We start from the raw sequence: 15,759 nt of genomic DNA on the forward strand, positions 1-15,759 counted from the left end.
CTTCCATCAGTTGACAGCAAGCCTGCATTCATTTTTGGGCTCAACACCCACATCTCAAAAATCCAATCAATAGCCAACAACCAGAGATTTTTTTTTTTTTAATTAAAGGTTTAATGAATCTTTTGAAATATTACAGTACATATCAGTTGTACTTGATAGCAATTTAAAATATTTACAAAGCAAATATATATGTGCTGTTTTGTGTGAACAACCAAGTAAAAGAAAGCTTTCAGGTCAGCTGGGTATTTCTACAATACTACAAAGTCTGTCTAGATTATTTCAAAGCCTGAGGGGGGAAAACACTCTAGAAATCACCAGTAAATTAATAATCGAAACGTAAGGTGGAACAAACTCAAAAAAGTGTACATTTATACTTGAGAAGGTTTAAGCAGTCAAAAAGAGCCTACCAATGTGTTTTGGTAATTTATCCGAGTAATATAAAAATGCAGAGATTCCTAATAGACATATTAAACATAATTTAAAGCTTTGTGCAGTACTATACTCACACAAACACCCATACATACATTAAGTGTTCCCAAATCATCCATGATCAATGTTTAAAGCACACATGATGGCCAAATACTGAAGTCATATTTGCAAAAGGAAAAATGAAAAATAACACCCCAACTTGTCATAAAGTCAGCGCATCCAGTTTAGCTGCAGATAATTAAAAGGATAGTTCACCCAAAAATGAAAACATATTTTGAATAATTTTGGAAACCAAACGGTTGACAGCAGTCATTGACATTCATAGTATGGAAAAAAATACTGTGGCTTCTGTCAACTGTTTGGTTACAAACATCCTTCAAAATATCTTCTTTTGTGTTCAGCGACATGACAGTGAGTAATCGATGATGAAAGTTTCATTTTGTAATGAACAATCCCTTTAATGCATTTTGAGCACTGTTTTGAAACCATTCATGAGGTTCAGTTACAATGATTTTGGACTGAACGGCCAATCACTAGGAAGAGAAGACCAGACAGAAGACAGAAGAACACGCCCACAGGAGCAAACATGAAAGAGAGGCCATACGTCATATTGAGCTCAAAATCAGGGCACTTATTCGACTTCTGATATTCCTTATACAAGCTTATTACATCCAAAACATCTAACCACAAAACATACATCACAGTGACAACGAGAAGGAAGAAACCTGGAGAAAAGAGACAGCATTGAGAGTTGGAGAAATGAAAAGCAACATGAAAGAGAGAGATAAAGGGTAAAGAATAAATTAGATGCTTGTGATATCTGTTACACATGAGATACACCATACCTCGTCATGTAAACCTTAACTTACCAGAAATAAGGTAGAATCCACCTCCCGCTTTATATAGGCGATGACTGGCGAATGGAGCTGCGCAAATAATAATGAAACCGCCGGCCACCACAGCAGCCACACCCAGCAACATAGAGACGCTCCAGAAACCTCTGTAGACTAAAAGATAATGTTTTTCATTAACACAAACCAAAGGGAAAACGGTTCAGTACAGTAGCCAGTTCAGTTACACTATATACTTTGCAGTGGCACTACAACCCATTTTACTTCCATAACTTAATATTTGTGGGGAAAAAAGTTTGACTTTTGGTGGAGGAGTTGAGAAAGTATGAGGGATCACTTCATTGAAAATATTTTCATATGAATAAACAGAAAAAGAGAGCAATCAAGAGAAGTTGAAAGATATTGGCATTGAAATTTGGCATTTAGGGCATAAACATCCATGACCTGTTAAATAAATAATTAAATAAATAAATAAATAAATAAATAAATAAATAAACTTACTTATGGCAGTCTGATAGCTGGTAGTGTTGTAGAACTGGTCAGGGAACGGAAAGGGGAGAAGATATGCAGGTTTGCATTCCCTCGCATGTGGCTGATTTTCTAAGAGAAGAACAAGGACAACTGCCATTTATTAGTGTGTGAGCTAAATCATGGTTTCAATTAAGATTTCAAAGAGGTGTTGCATATTCAATTTGTTTGCTACACTGAGGTTGTCCGAACACTTATTCCCTCTCTTTCAACCTTCTGTAGGGCAACAGGTCAGATCCCTTTGATATTTGTGGCACTGTCATACAAGTGGGCCAAATGCCACATTCAGTGAGCATGAGCACTTCACACTTTGCAATATGAAAAAAAAAATGGTAAATTTCAAATTAGTTCATGATTAGGTATCAACGAACAACAATTATTACAGCATTTTTTGTCCATTATTAATTCACACTTATCCAAATGTTAAAATATATTTAATATATGTATTAATGAACACTAACCTATAGTGATAAGTGCTGTGAAATTGACCCCTCTGAATGATTGTTGCACCAAAGCAAATGTAACAGTCTCTTACCAAACCAGAACTTCCACAGATCGTCATCATTCATGATTTCATTAAAACTACAGCGCCAAAAGAAGCCCTCATGATGAAAGGTAATGTTCTGGTCTTCGCTAACTTCGCTAACACCACCTTGCTGTGAAGGAGCAGAGAGCAGAGGTCAGAGAGCAACAAACATCTGTTGTGAAGCCAGTGATTTTACAAATTTGAAAACAACTAGAGAACATGGATGGACATATTCGCTGTAAATGTTTAGATGCAGTTTATAAAAAGCAAGTCAAGAACAATATATTATGGAATGCAGAAGTGCTTTGAGTCACTTGACTCAACCCTGCTCGAAAACCCAACTTTAACTAAGCCTGTTGTTAGACTGTTGACCAGTGACAATGCTTTAGTTTAAATGATCTTAGACCAGCTAATGACCAATTAATGACGTGCCCGGCCATCTAGAAACCAGATATCATGTTCCAAAACAGAACTGATAGCAGGAATCTTCAAGAGAAGTATGCACTAGATGAATAACAAGTGAGCATTGCAATTATTTTCTGCAAAAAGAATGCAAATTTATATTTACATTTAAGCACCACAATTAAAAGACACAGAATTACTATGAGACATGAAAAAAGTTCAACATCAAGCTTTCCTGTAGACACCCGTCTTTCAGCCTCCAAGCACACGAGTGCAACACACACTCATGCCAATTTGTCAAAACTGTTTTACATTTTGACAAATTGTTATCCACAGTTCAAGCCAGAACAAGCTCTAATGCCCCTATGACACTTACATTTAGAGGTAGACCTTTGATGCATATATTTTTCTAAAAATCATACATTTCGACCTTGTAAAACAGAGCTCAGGTTGTGCACATGTCAGTAAGAACTCACTTTTCCCTCCTAATCCTTTATGAGGGAAACCTAATTCATGCATGAGTCCTATGAATAGAAACTGCACTGAGATTCCAGTTTCGTTATTTAGTATTAAGCGTGGTATCACGCTACAGCATGTGACAGTCTACATTCAAGCAACTGAGAGACTGTAAATAGTGATGTTTGAGGATGTCACATGACAGTCACTGCTTATAAACCAAAGATGCCCATGACTGCTTGAGGATCTTGCTTCAGTAAGGATCAAAGAGCAGAAATCTAGTTCAGTTTACTTTCAATAAAAAACAAACATGCTATTCTGAAGAGACTCATTTCATATTTATAAACAGACCATCCATAATCTTCTGACAACTATATATCAATAAAACACTTGTCCACTTTACTCTTTGCCATAAAGGAATTAAAACAACACTTCCACCCACCTGCAAAGTAACCAGACCATGTGAATTGCAGGTCTCTGATGCCAAGAGCCAATAGTCCGTGCCAAAAGACAAGAAAATGAACAGAGTTGCCAAGGCACCAAAGAGCCCAGCAAAAAATATTGCCACATGTAACTTCATGATGACAATCTTAGAGTGGTACTTTCTCAGCTGTTTACTTCTTGTTAAACAGTCTCTCCTCCTTCCCACATGAAGTAGGCACTGAAATTACGTAACTCCTCACAATCTGTGTGAAAAATAGTCTCTTAGTACGCTCAGCAAGGTGTATAGTGTGTGAACACAAGTGGCTGTTCTCGTACTTTTCCGAGCGCTGGTGTCTATATGTGTGTGTGTCAGTGTGCTCTTCCCTTAGCCAGAGCAGGATCTGGCATTGGGTGGGGAGTGGGCTTCATGACAGCACACTAGCGTAGAGCTGTCCATTGAGCTATTTTTGTCAGTTGAGTGAAGGTGCCTGCTGCCTCTGTCAGAGGAGTGGTTTACTGTAAGAATGAGATTTCAGGGGGGAGACGATTGGACCAAAATATCCCCCCACAAGACAATCAGCTGAGAGAGGAATGAAAATGAAGACACTAGAGACCAGCATTCCCAATGTCTGTCACAAATCCCACCACCAACTGAGAAGTGAACTCTGAAGATGAACCAAAGTTAATACATTAACATCCATTTAGACATAACATATGGATATACATTTATATGCACTACCCTTCAAAAATGTGGAGTTAGTAAGGAATTAATAGTTTTATTCAGAAAGGATGCATTCATGTGTGATCTTGGACCACAAAACCAGTCATAAGGGTCAATTTTTTTAAATTGAGATCATCTCAAAGCTGTATAAATAGGCTTGCCATTGATGTGTGGTTTGTTAGAATAGGACAATATTTGGCTCAGATACAACTATTTGAAAATCTGGAATCTGAGGGTGAAAAAAAAAAATCTATATATTTAGAAATACCTTTAAAGTTGTCCAAATGAAGTTCTTAGCAATGCATATTACTTATCAAAAATTAAGTTTTGATATATTTACAGGACGAAATTTACAAAATATCTTCATGGAACATGATCTTTACTTAATATCCTAATGTTTTATGGCATAAAAGAAAAATCTATAATTTTGACCCATACAGTGTATTGTTGGCTATTGCTACAAATATACCACAGCGACTTAAGACTGGTTTTGTGCTCCAGGGTCACATTTGTCTTTCAAAAGTGAGAGACATTTATGTTTCAAAATATTTCTATTTCATATAAGTTGTGCTTATTTGAACTTAAAGAATATTGAAAAAGTCAATTTCAGTTTCAGTATCAGTTTCCACAAAAAAAAAAAAAAAAAAAAATTAAGACGCTGTTTTCAACATTGATAATAATATTAATAATGAATTAATTAATGAATTAAGCAGAAAATCAACATATTAAAAGGATCATCTGTCCGCTAAAAATCAGGAATAAATCAGAGGAATAAATAACATTTTATAAAATAAAATATAGACATTAAATATAGTAAAACAGAAAACATTTTAATTGCAATAATATTTCACAATATTATTGTGAAATATTATTGCAATATATTATTGTATTTTTGATTAAATAAATGCAGACTCAGAGAGCTTTAGACTAGAGACTTCTTTTAAAAACAGACCAATAAATAAATAAATAAAAATCACTGACCCCAAACCTTTAAAAAGTAGTGCAACTGCTTCCACTATATACCTGAAAAACAGAAAATAAACACTCATTATATGTCAAGTGAGGCATTTTGCACAGAGCAGATAAACCTGCGACAAATTATCACTGTGCTGTGAATGAAGGCCAGAGCCACTGTAGTGGACACAAGGCTATGAACCTGGGCTTTTCCTGAGAGGCCACCCTTGCATTGAGCTGGGTTTGAGTGTGGAGGGATATTTAGGGATCAGAAATACAGGAGAAAAATGATACAAGCTAAAATTAAAAATAATTACAACAGATGTCCATTGATGACTCTAAGTGCTGGTGTAGTAATGACTGTCGGTGGTGTTTCTGCACAGCAGAGCAGAGGTGGTTTTAGTTCCCTGTGCTGCTAAATTTATCTCTGCACTTTATCCTGTTATTGAGAAACAACAGTCCTTTTCTTCTGCAGAGAAAGACAAAGTTAATGCTACTTTCCTGGTGATTTGGATTCATTATCTTAAATTAAGCTGTTATATATTCTGGTATACATAATCAAAAGCATTCCTTTAACACGAGATGTGAGGATGGGTCCACGTGAGTGTGTTTATGTAAACTATCTTGGGAACATCACTGTATCAGCTGCACTGGGATGATTGGGTATCTTGGCTTCCTCGATTCCATATTCAAACCTGGAGAGGATTTGTAAACAAAATTCTAGAGAGAAGTTTAGCTCTACAATTACCATGACATAAACTTGGATTGAGTCAAGCTCACCTGACAATACAACATGTGGGTTCACACACATACACACACACACACACACACACACACAAAACAAAACTGTGAGGTCTGTAGATCAACGCAGTTAAAGGTTATGTGAGAAATATAAATAGGAGGTAATGCAAGTTCTCAAAGGCATGGCATCCACCCTCTCACCCACTCAAGTGACCCTACAAACTGGTACAGTCTAACAAAGAAGAAAGACTGCCAGTAGATGGGGCTGAAGTATGCAAAGTAAATGATTCGCTATAAAGCTGTATGGTACAAAACACAATAAACTAGACATCCAATATAAAATGTGATTAAAATAGCCTAGAATATTATAATACTATATAGAATATCACATTGGACAGACACAATATTCACCATCCTCAAAAGGGAAGAACAAGAGATAGGTTTTTATATTTAAACAAAGTTAATGTGTAAAATAGATAAATAAATAAAAAGCAAAACAGTAAAATCCTTTAATAAATTGCTTAATTCATTGATTTCTTACTTGAGGCACTGGAAATTCTATTAATACATATTCACTACAGCAGCATCTTGATTAAAAATAAATGTTGCATTGAATCCTACTATATGGGCTACATAACGTATTATATATTCTATGGCAATAATACATTAAAATTTGTTTAGCTTTTTTTAAATAATTTTAAATATTTATTTTGTTAGATCAATTTCAATTATTTTTTTGTTTATATTTCAATTCAAAAATAAAGCCAAAAAATGTCCAAACATAAATATAAATAAGACATTTATGTAGACATGCTTCTTGTGATATGGAAGGGCGGGCCAAATAAAAAAGTAATTTCAGGCATATCTATAGTCTTTGTTACTGTCCACCTTAAGGCCTGCAGACCCTGGTTTAAGCATTTCTGCACTTTAGCAACATTTCTTTTTCTAGCAAACCATATCATTGTGTACATTCAATAGCAGTAGTTGCAAAATAAAAGGAAACAATAAATGAGGTATGCCTACATAAGATCAACAGATGTTAATTGTATATTATATTGTTTAGAAGTATTGGTGTTATCATATGCCCACCCATTAATATAATTTAATTTCATGTAATATCTTTATGCAGATTAAATGTTTTGGAGTGAAACAAACCATCTAAGACCACAAAACAAACATCACACAAGTCACCCACTACTCACTCATGTTTGCGTTGTTATTTTCCCACCAAAATTACGCCACTAGTTTCAAGAGGAACTTGCTACAGAAGACAGAACTAACGACGCTACTAGTTACTCCCAAGAAAAGGTGTTTTGTTTAAAAGGTTTTCACTTCATTTCAGAAAGGGGGAAATTTTCGATAAACACATTGAATATTTCTTAATAAATGATGCTTAATTTTAGAAAAGTACAAGGTAATACCAGTTACATTTCACTCTCAGTTCAAACAGAGCGCTAGATGCGTTCACTGGACTGTACCATAAACAGGAGCCCATGTACACTATGTAAACCAACACTCAGCATTTTACCACGTGAAAAACCGCACATTTGTGCGCACGAAATTAATTAGACATTTTTTAAGTAATTAAACACAAGCAACCAGGGATATTCGTGATTTCCAGGAGAATCTTACTCTCACAATACACTCCGCACCTCTTTTAAAGGCGCATGGTCTAAACCTCGTGGTGTTTCGAAAAGAACAACATAGCAACGCCGTGCATCGCTTCCGCGTTGACTGCACTAGTCTCTGTCAATGCGGGAGAATGAATAACTCTACATGTGCCAGTGCCCACAAACGACGGAGACCAACGCGCATCATACGATGTATATACGTGGTGGGATTCATGGTGAGTATCCTATTTTGTATTTAGAAAGTGTCTTTTGTATGTCATTAATCGCAATGACACATCAGTTTAAGCTGCTGTCAGTAAGTTTACATACATCTGATGCCCCTGTTCTGCACATGTAATTATTATATTCCCAATGGCACGTGAAATAGATTTGTAATTTGTAACACATAGGTAAGAAGAATTTGCTAATACTGTTTTAGGACAGGAGTCTTGTTTACAAGGGCTCATTGATATTAAAATGTTATCTATCACATGACAGATGCAGATGTTGTTCATTTAGTGGTCTTTATGTTTACAATATTATCACATTTGCTTTTTTAGCTTCCCATATTTAAATCAGAATGTAGTTGATGCCTTGGTAATTTTCATTCTTGCATCAGTAGAAATCTGTTGTCCTGTCTGGATTCTGCCAACACCCATGAGAAATAACACATTGTCTCTCCTCTTCTTTCCCTCTCTGACACATTGAATTCTTCCTGGCTTTAATTCACTGGTATTTTTTGTTATATTAAAAGTTTTAGTTTGATAGAAAGTGCAGTGACACTGGGTTGAGATATGGTCATGGTGTGACTTCAATCAAGTCCTTGCCCTGGCATGGCTGCATATAAAAATCACAGACTAACAAGCTCAGTGGTGTTTGGCTTTTGTTTATGTTGCCCTCTAATTTATGCCAGCTAATATTACTGTAATGATAGTTCACACCTTCATTCATTCATTCATTCATTCATTCATTGTTTTGTTTTTTAGCATGTTGTCGAACTACTTCCACAAAGCATTGTAATGTTTCTTGTTAAAAAAAGTGTGTTTTTAGCTGTCAAGGAATCGCTATATTTTATATCTTAATTGTAACTATGAGTTTTAACTGATTTAATTAATTGATTGTTTATTTAAATCAAGAATCAAGTGGTGAATTGCATTTTAGAATAATATTTAAATCATATTTATTGTCATACAGGTAAATTTAATGTCATTGAAGGGTTCAAAAATGCTCATATAGGTCTGTTCTGCAGTTCAGGATTCATGTAATCGGTAAATTTAAATTGTGTGTGTGTGTGTGTGTGTGTGTGTGTGTGTGTGTGTGTGTGTGTGTGTGTGTGTGTGTGTGTGTGTGTGTGTGTGTGTGTGTGTTTTCAGGACCTCTTTGGGGTCAGTATGATTATCCCTTTGCTGAGTCATCATGTGAAATCACTAGGAGCAAGTCCTACAGTGGCTGGGATTGTAGGTACGTCTCTGTTGTTGTAATTCTCCATGGTGGCTCTGAGATCCAGTATTAATAACATATTTCACTACATATTCCAATATCGTTTAGAAAATTGTTGGCTCTTTATTAAAACTGTTGCCTATTATAAACTGTTCTGAAAATTATCTTCTTTTGGTGTGATCCAGAGAAAAATATTATGGATCTGTATTATAAAGACTATATTCATTAATGGGTGAAGAATCATCACCATGCCATCTCTGTTAGACTCATTTTACTGGAAAGCACTGTTTTTAATGCAAATAGACAACATTTTTACTCAGCAATATGTTTCATTGATGTATTTTAAAAAGTATGACCTCAGTGTTCAATAAATAGTTTGATTAATAATCAGAGTTAAGAGTACTTCTGGCAAGTAGAGTCAGTTTGATCACATCATAGGTGTGCTTTTATCAACATTTTACAATGGTTTCAAATGCACCTAGAATCAGTGTTTAGAGTCTGACGCATACATTTTATAAAATTCATTAAATCATTTTGCACACATCAATATTGGTATGTGTTTCAGGTCTTGCCGGATGGAGAATGCTCATTCTCTCACAAGAATGTTGCAGCTGTAGATCCGAATAGTGATTTCTGAGGGTGCATCAAAATTAATTCAATGCAAAATAATTTTAATGGAACAACTGGCATTTGTTTTTCTAAATTTAAACATCCAATGCATATCCTATTCTCAAAAGGACCAGCGCCAATTTACTTTTCCTACTTTTTTTAGTCAACAGATGACTTCATTGCTGGCGGATTGTAATTTTTAGACAAGCAGGTCTTTGAAATCACCAGCACATTGCCTGCACCTCGTCTCTGATTAAAAGGGCTGCTTGCATATGGCCCATAATGTCAATGGAAATCACCAGCTCAGTTGATATTTTCACTGATTTCATGAGGCAGGCAGCTTTGATTATGATCACAAGGTCTAAACTAAAATTCTTTTGTTTGGTGATTAATTTATTTAGTGATTTTAATTAAAAGTGTTGTTTTCCATTGTTGCAGGATCTACATATGGAGTATTACAACTCTTCTCCAGCACTGTGGTGGTAAGTAGTGATTTTTTTTTTAGTGAGCAGCATTTGACGCTGTAATATGATTATCAATTTGCTGCTCTCAATTTAAAAATCCATGTTTACCTCATCTGATCTGTCTCCATGGAGAATAAAGCACATATCACAGTAATTGTTTATTACAATTAACATTACAGGAAGCCTTAAACTTCAGGTTGCTCTCATGTCTAAAGTGTGTTACTGTAAAATGAGTCATCATGTTTCCATTGACGAACACACTGGCACACACGTATGTAAACTGGTTAAAGACTGAAGGGTCACGGGGCTAGTTAAGAAGTGAAGGAGATGTTTGTCTTCTCTTGTATGTTAAGTTTGGAGACAGCGGACAGGAACAGTGAATCTCTATGACATGCCTGTAGGCCAGAAACAGAGAGAACATAGTAAATCCAATTTAGGTTTATATTGCATTACACCAGTGTGCAGTGTGTGTGTGTGTGTGTGTGTGTGTGTGTGTGTCATGCCTCAGACTAATGAGTGCTGGTATGGAGATGCCTGCAGTGCTTGCCTCAGGGCCTGCGCTGTTTCATTTGTCAGGTCCGATCTGTCTGCCTTTAGGCTATAAACTAGCTTTCTTTGCCGAGACATTCTTTCCTTTAATAAATGACTAAGATTCTTATTTAAAGGTTCTGCAATTAATATCACACAGAAAATGTCCTACTACCTGACAGATATCACTAAAATTGTTTTCCTGTCGCATCTGTGTCTGTGAAAGCACTAGATTCTGTATACAACAAAAAGAATCTAACCATGGGTTGATACATGTCAGTCATTTGAAAGCTTTTGGTTTGCTGACATGGAAGGCAGGGTTTTGGAGTGAGCTGTTTTGCTAAGATTAAGCAAGGTTAGCTCTTTAGCAAAACAACTAGCATTGCTTACAGCATCTTTACATGGTTATCTTGTACAAAACTCTCACAAGATTGTGTATTTGTTGCTATTACCCTTGTGATAAATATGTACACTTTATCATACTTCTGAAAAGAGTATTTATTATAGAATTAATTTATAAGAATATACTTAAGTGCAAACTGAATGTAATGTTTTTGGCAATTTTAAATGTTTAATTTATATGCATTTATATTTATATGATTTTAAATGCAATTAGGTGAATTTCAGAGTGTATTTTGACACACTTATGTAGGAATTAAGTGCATATTTTCTTTAATTTCATACCACATTACTTCTATTGGCTCTGTTCCCTTATATATACTTATATATATACTTATAATATTTCCTTTCTATTGAAACTTGTACTGTATGTCATTTTTTTTAAAATATACATGTATTTTTATATACAACATTTGGAATAATGAAGTTGCAAATTAGTATGTTTAAAATATAGTAACTTTAAATGTAATATCAAATAACATACTACTGTAAAAACAATTAATTAAGTACTTTACATGAGCTGTATTATGTAAGTCAACACATTAAAATAAATGTACCTCTTTAAAAGGCAACAAAACATTATTAAAACCTAAGGATATAAAAATGTAATTTAAAGTAAAACTTTTAATCTTACACTATTGAAGTTTATTTATTTTTTTTTTTTTTAGCAAAACAGGTACTAGTATTATTTTTGGAAACCGCAACAGTATTGATAATGACCTCTTTTATATATTTAATTGTGTCTTATGTGTTGTATTCTCTGATTGGCAGGGAAGTTGGAGTGATGTTGTAGGGAGACGCTATTCACTGCTAACATGCCTTTTGCTCAGTGGCTTTGGATATGGCCTGCTGGGTCTGTCCACGAGTATTGCGCTCTTTGTGCTGGCCAGGATACCAGTGGGTAAGTAGTGGTGTTCTTTGGTTCATATTGCAAATAAGTAAGTGCATCATTACTGAAATTATTCCCTTCCCTCTTTAAAGGGCTCTTTAAGCACTCCTTGTCTATCTGCCGAGCGCTCCTGTCAGATCTTATGTCGGAGAAAGAGCGGCCTCTAGTGATGGGCCACTTTAATGCAGCCTCAAGTGTGGGATTCATCCTGGGACCAATGGTGGGGGGATATCTCACTGAACATGAGGGCGGTTTTTACTTATCCTCATTCGTCTGTGCAGCCATTTTCCTTCTAAATGCAGGTGAGCAAGATTAACACTGGTTCTGTGCATAAAGAAAGTAACTTATTCCTTACAAGTACAAACAAATATAGACAAATGTTTTCTGAGATTGCAGTTATCTTGTAATGCATTAAAGGGATAGTTCATTGTTTTCATTGTTTCTGCAAGTGCACAAACAGTACAAGTAAGTGCACTCATATTTTACACAAGTGATCGCTTGTCTGCTACTGTACAAAGCAACTATATTCTACTTATCCAAATGTTGTCTTCTCAGGTTTGGTCTGGATGTTACCTTGGAGTGAGACACTTAATCACAGTATTGATGCAAACGCTAACAGTAAAACCAAACCCAGCAAATCCTACGATGAGTTAAAGAACTCAGTCCAGCAGAACTGCTCAGACAAAAACCACATTCGCCATCCTAATGCCTCAGCAGTCCGCAGTCAGACAAATGGAGGCTGGGGCTGGAGAGACATGTCTGTAGTCCAGCCTGCCTGGAGACAGCTGACCTCAGTGTGGGTACGGATCTGCATGGTGGCTTCCTCCGATATGTGGGACGTGTTCCTGGTGCGTCTTCTAATGGCTGTATCCATAATGCTGTACTACAGTAACTTCTCCTTAGCCATGGAGGAGCGTTTTCAGCTCAAACCAAAGGTGACGGGCTATTTGATCAGCTATAGCAGTATGTTGGGGGCCCTTGCTGGTTGTTTGGTGGGACCTGTCACACACCTTTATGGCAACAACATGTCTGCTTTATTGTTACACTCTACTGCACTCACCTGCACATTGATCTTCCTGTATGCCACGGCACCCAACGTGTGGCAGGTCCTGCTCACTTCCACGTTCTTTGCCATCTCTACCACTATCGGACGCACTTGCATCACTGACTTAGAGCTGCAGCGTGGGGGAGCCCAAGCTAGCGGGACGTTAATTGGAGCGGGACAGTCAGTCACAGCTGTGGGACGGGTCCTAGCACCACTGCTGTCTGGTCTGGCTCAAGAAGTCAGCCCCTGTGGGCCTCCTAGTTTGGGTGTTGTGCTGGGACTGGTAGCTGTGGGTCTGCTATTCGTGAGGACTCCGAAGTGGGACAGCAAGACAAAGGTTAAAGACAAGAGTCCCAAACAATGAGGGGAAAACCACTCAAAGTGACAGAAAGACGAAAGATCGTGATGGCAGCTGTCTTTTTTTCCTCTCAGGTGATGTGATCATTTTTTTGGAGAATGTAGGAGTTTGGATCTTTATACCAGCTACTAAATGTCACAGCGTCAGTGTGAGATGCCCATTGGTAAGGCTGCTTCCTGTGCTGTCATGCTGAAAGAGAGCAACTGCCTGTGCGTATGCAGACTTGATGGAGTCTGATGCAAAGTCTAGAAAGATGAATGTTTATATCAGAACATTTTGCTGTTTAGTGGCTGAACACCAGTGGCAAAACTAGCACCATTCATTGTTAAAAGACTTTTATTTGTTATATAAAAGTGTTTTATGTGTTGATTTTATGTTTCCTGGCAAAATTTCTGACTAGAGGTCATATAAACAAGAAACGTAAGGCTGATATGCTTCCAAGAAAACTGTTTAACATTTTGGGCGGGAGAAATGTAACTGTGTGATAGAGTTTCACCTCACTGTGGCATTGATACTCATTTAACCACTATTTATCATTGGTGCACTTCATAATACTCACTTCCTTCAGTGTTTTAAAATTAAAAGTCATACAGTTGCCCCAAAGGCTAGCAATGATTTTTTTAAATAAAACTGTACAAAACCCTTGAGAATAGGACACATACACTACTGTTCAAAATTAACTGTGGGGTCAGTAAGATTTTGTTATTTATTATTTTGAAATATTATATTTCTATTTAGCAAGAATGCTTTAAATTGATCAGAAGTGACAGTAAAGACATAATGTTACAAAAGATTTTTGTTAAAGAAATGCTATTATTTCCACAAAAGTATTAAGCAGCACAACTATTTTTAACATCGATAATAATAATTAAAATTATTTCTGGAGGATCATGTGACACTGAAGACTGGAGTAATTATGCCGAACATTCAGCTTTGCATCACAGGAATAAATCACATTTTAAAATATATTCAAATAAATAATAATAATAATAATAAATAAATAAATAAATAATAGTAATAAAATTTCATTTAATATTACTGTTTTTAATGTATTCATCATCTGTTTTTATTTATGTATTTACAATTATTATTTTAAATGTAGGCTTTTTGTTACTGTCAGGAAAACCAAATTCATGCCTAAGTGTTACAAAAAAAAAAATGTGTAAGAACATAATACTTTATTTTAATAAAAGAAGCCTGAGTCTACACAAAATCCTGCTGTTATGTTATTTTAGATTATTTTATAGTTCATTTAAAAAGTATGTGCAGCATGCCAGGGTAAAATGATCTCACACTTTAGAGGACTATTTGTCGCTGGGGTATATTTGTAGCAAAAATACATTGTATGGGTCAAAATTATTGATTTTTCTTTTATGACAAAAATCATTAGGATATGAAGTAAAGATCATGTTCCATGAAGATATTTTGTAAATTTCCTACTGTAAATATATCAAAATTAAATTTTTGATTAGTAATATCAGGGTTCGTAGCCTACAAGGTGCTTACAGTGCTTTAAGTACTTGAATTTGACTTTTTGAAATTTAAGTTCTGGAAAACCCTTGAAAACAGCTATATTTTTGGTTTAAGGTACTTGAAAAGTACTTGGATTTTTAAAGGGCAGTATATATGAATTTTGCAGGTGGCCAAATATTAAAATTACATGGATTTAAACGTCCTTGAATCACGCTGTAATGTGAAGCATGGCCAGACCGTTGGCGCCCTCTGCAGGTAGCCTATTTGCTATAATGCATAATAAACTTAAGTTGGTTATTTTCATATTTTGTGTAGGCATATTACATTATGTAGGCCTATTTTATCAGGGTTGTTCAATAAAACCATGTAATTACTTGGTTTTGATACTTTATTTGAACCAATTATTATTGCCTCATCATTAGTTTATACATAAATAGTCATACCATACTAAAGCCTGTTTTTCACTTAAGTCTACAGTAGTCAGCATTTGAAGTGGATCAAAACCTATCATCAAAGTTGTCCTAAAACCAAACCAATACTCATTCTTGTCTTAGGACAACTTTGATGAACATCTTTGATCCACTTCAAATGTTGACTACTGTATTTATATTACTAAAAATATCAGATTACAAAGTAGGTTGTCAAAATAATCAGTAGATTACTTGATTACCAAAACAACTATTAGTTACCGCCCTAGATTAGTTAAAATATTTTAAAATGCAACTGCATTGTTTTGATTTGTGTAATTAAAAGACAAATATTTTGTCATTTTAAAAAAAATCTTAAAAATAGTATTAAAATATTGTCTCATTCTATAGTGAACCAAGTATCTGTATATCTCGAGAGCTAAGTGTATTGTCACACCCTAGTGTTAATAAGATACAGCTTTCATTCTTCAGGTCAATCATATTCA

General features: G+C 35.5%; 2 protein-coding genes across 4 annotated transcripts; one reads left to right on the forward strand and one right to left on the reverse strand.

Moving 5' to 3' along the window:
- Window positions 1-492: 492 nt before the first annotated feature.
- On the reverse strand, window positions 493-5,336 carry LOC122138450 (transmembrane protein 182-like). 3 transcript variants are annotated; one of them, XM_042730907.1, is made up of 5 exons: window positions 5,318-5,336; window positions 2,344-2,464; window positions 1,782-1,880; window positions 1,299-1,436; window positions 493-1,154 (listed from the first exon to the last, which is right to left on the reverse strand). In XM_042730907.1, the coding sequence occupies exons 2-5, from the start codon at window positions 2,375-2,377 to the stop codon at window positions 928-930; spliced, it is 498 nt and encodes a 165-aa protein (XP_042586841.1). In that variant the 5' UTR covers window positions 2,378-2,464; window positions 5,318-5,336; the 3' UTR covers window positions 493-927. The 3 variants fall into 3 exon arrangements, with proteins under 3 accessions (XP_042586841.1, XP_042586839.1, XP_042586840.1); XM_042730905.1 differs by lacking the exon at window positions 5,318-5,336 and adding an exon at window positions 3,635-4,262; XM_042730906.1 differs by lacking the exon at window positions 5,318-5,336 and adding an exon at window positions 3,113-3,560.
- Window positions 5,337-7,632: 2,296 nt separating this feature from the next.
- Window positions 7,633-14,115, forward strand: LOC109069488 (major facilitator superfamily domain-containing protein 9-like). Its single transcript, XM_019086117.2, has 6 exons — window positions 7,633-7,877; window positions 9,015-9,102; window positions 10,129-10,172; window positions 11,853-11,982; window positions 12,063-12,272; window positions 12,526-14,115. Exons 1-6 carry the CDS (start codon window positions 7,794-7,796, stop codon window positions 13,377-13,379), a joined length of 1,410 nt encoding a protein of 469 aa, XP_018941662.2. The 5' UTR covers window positions 7,633-7,793; the 3' UTR covers window positions 13,380-14,115.
- The last annotated feature ends 1,644 nt before the right edge of the window (window positions 14,116-15,759 follow it).

The sequence above is a fragment of the Cyprinus carpio genome, chromosome B9, assembly GCF_018340385.1.
Source record: "Cyprinus carpio isolate SPL01 chromosome B9, ASM1834038v1, whole genome shotgun sequence".
Taxonomy (NCBI): Eukaryota; Metazoa; Chordata; class Actinopteri; order Cypriniformes; family Cyprinidae; genus Cyprinus; species Cyprinus carpio.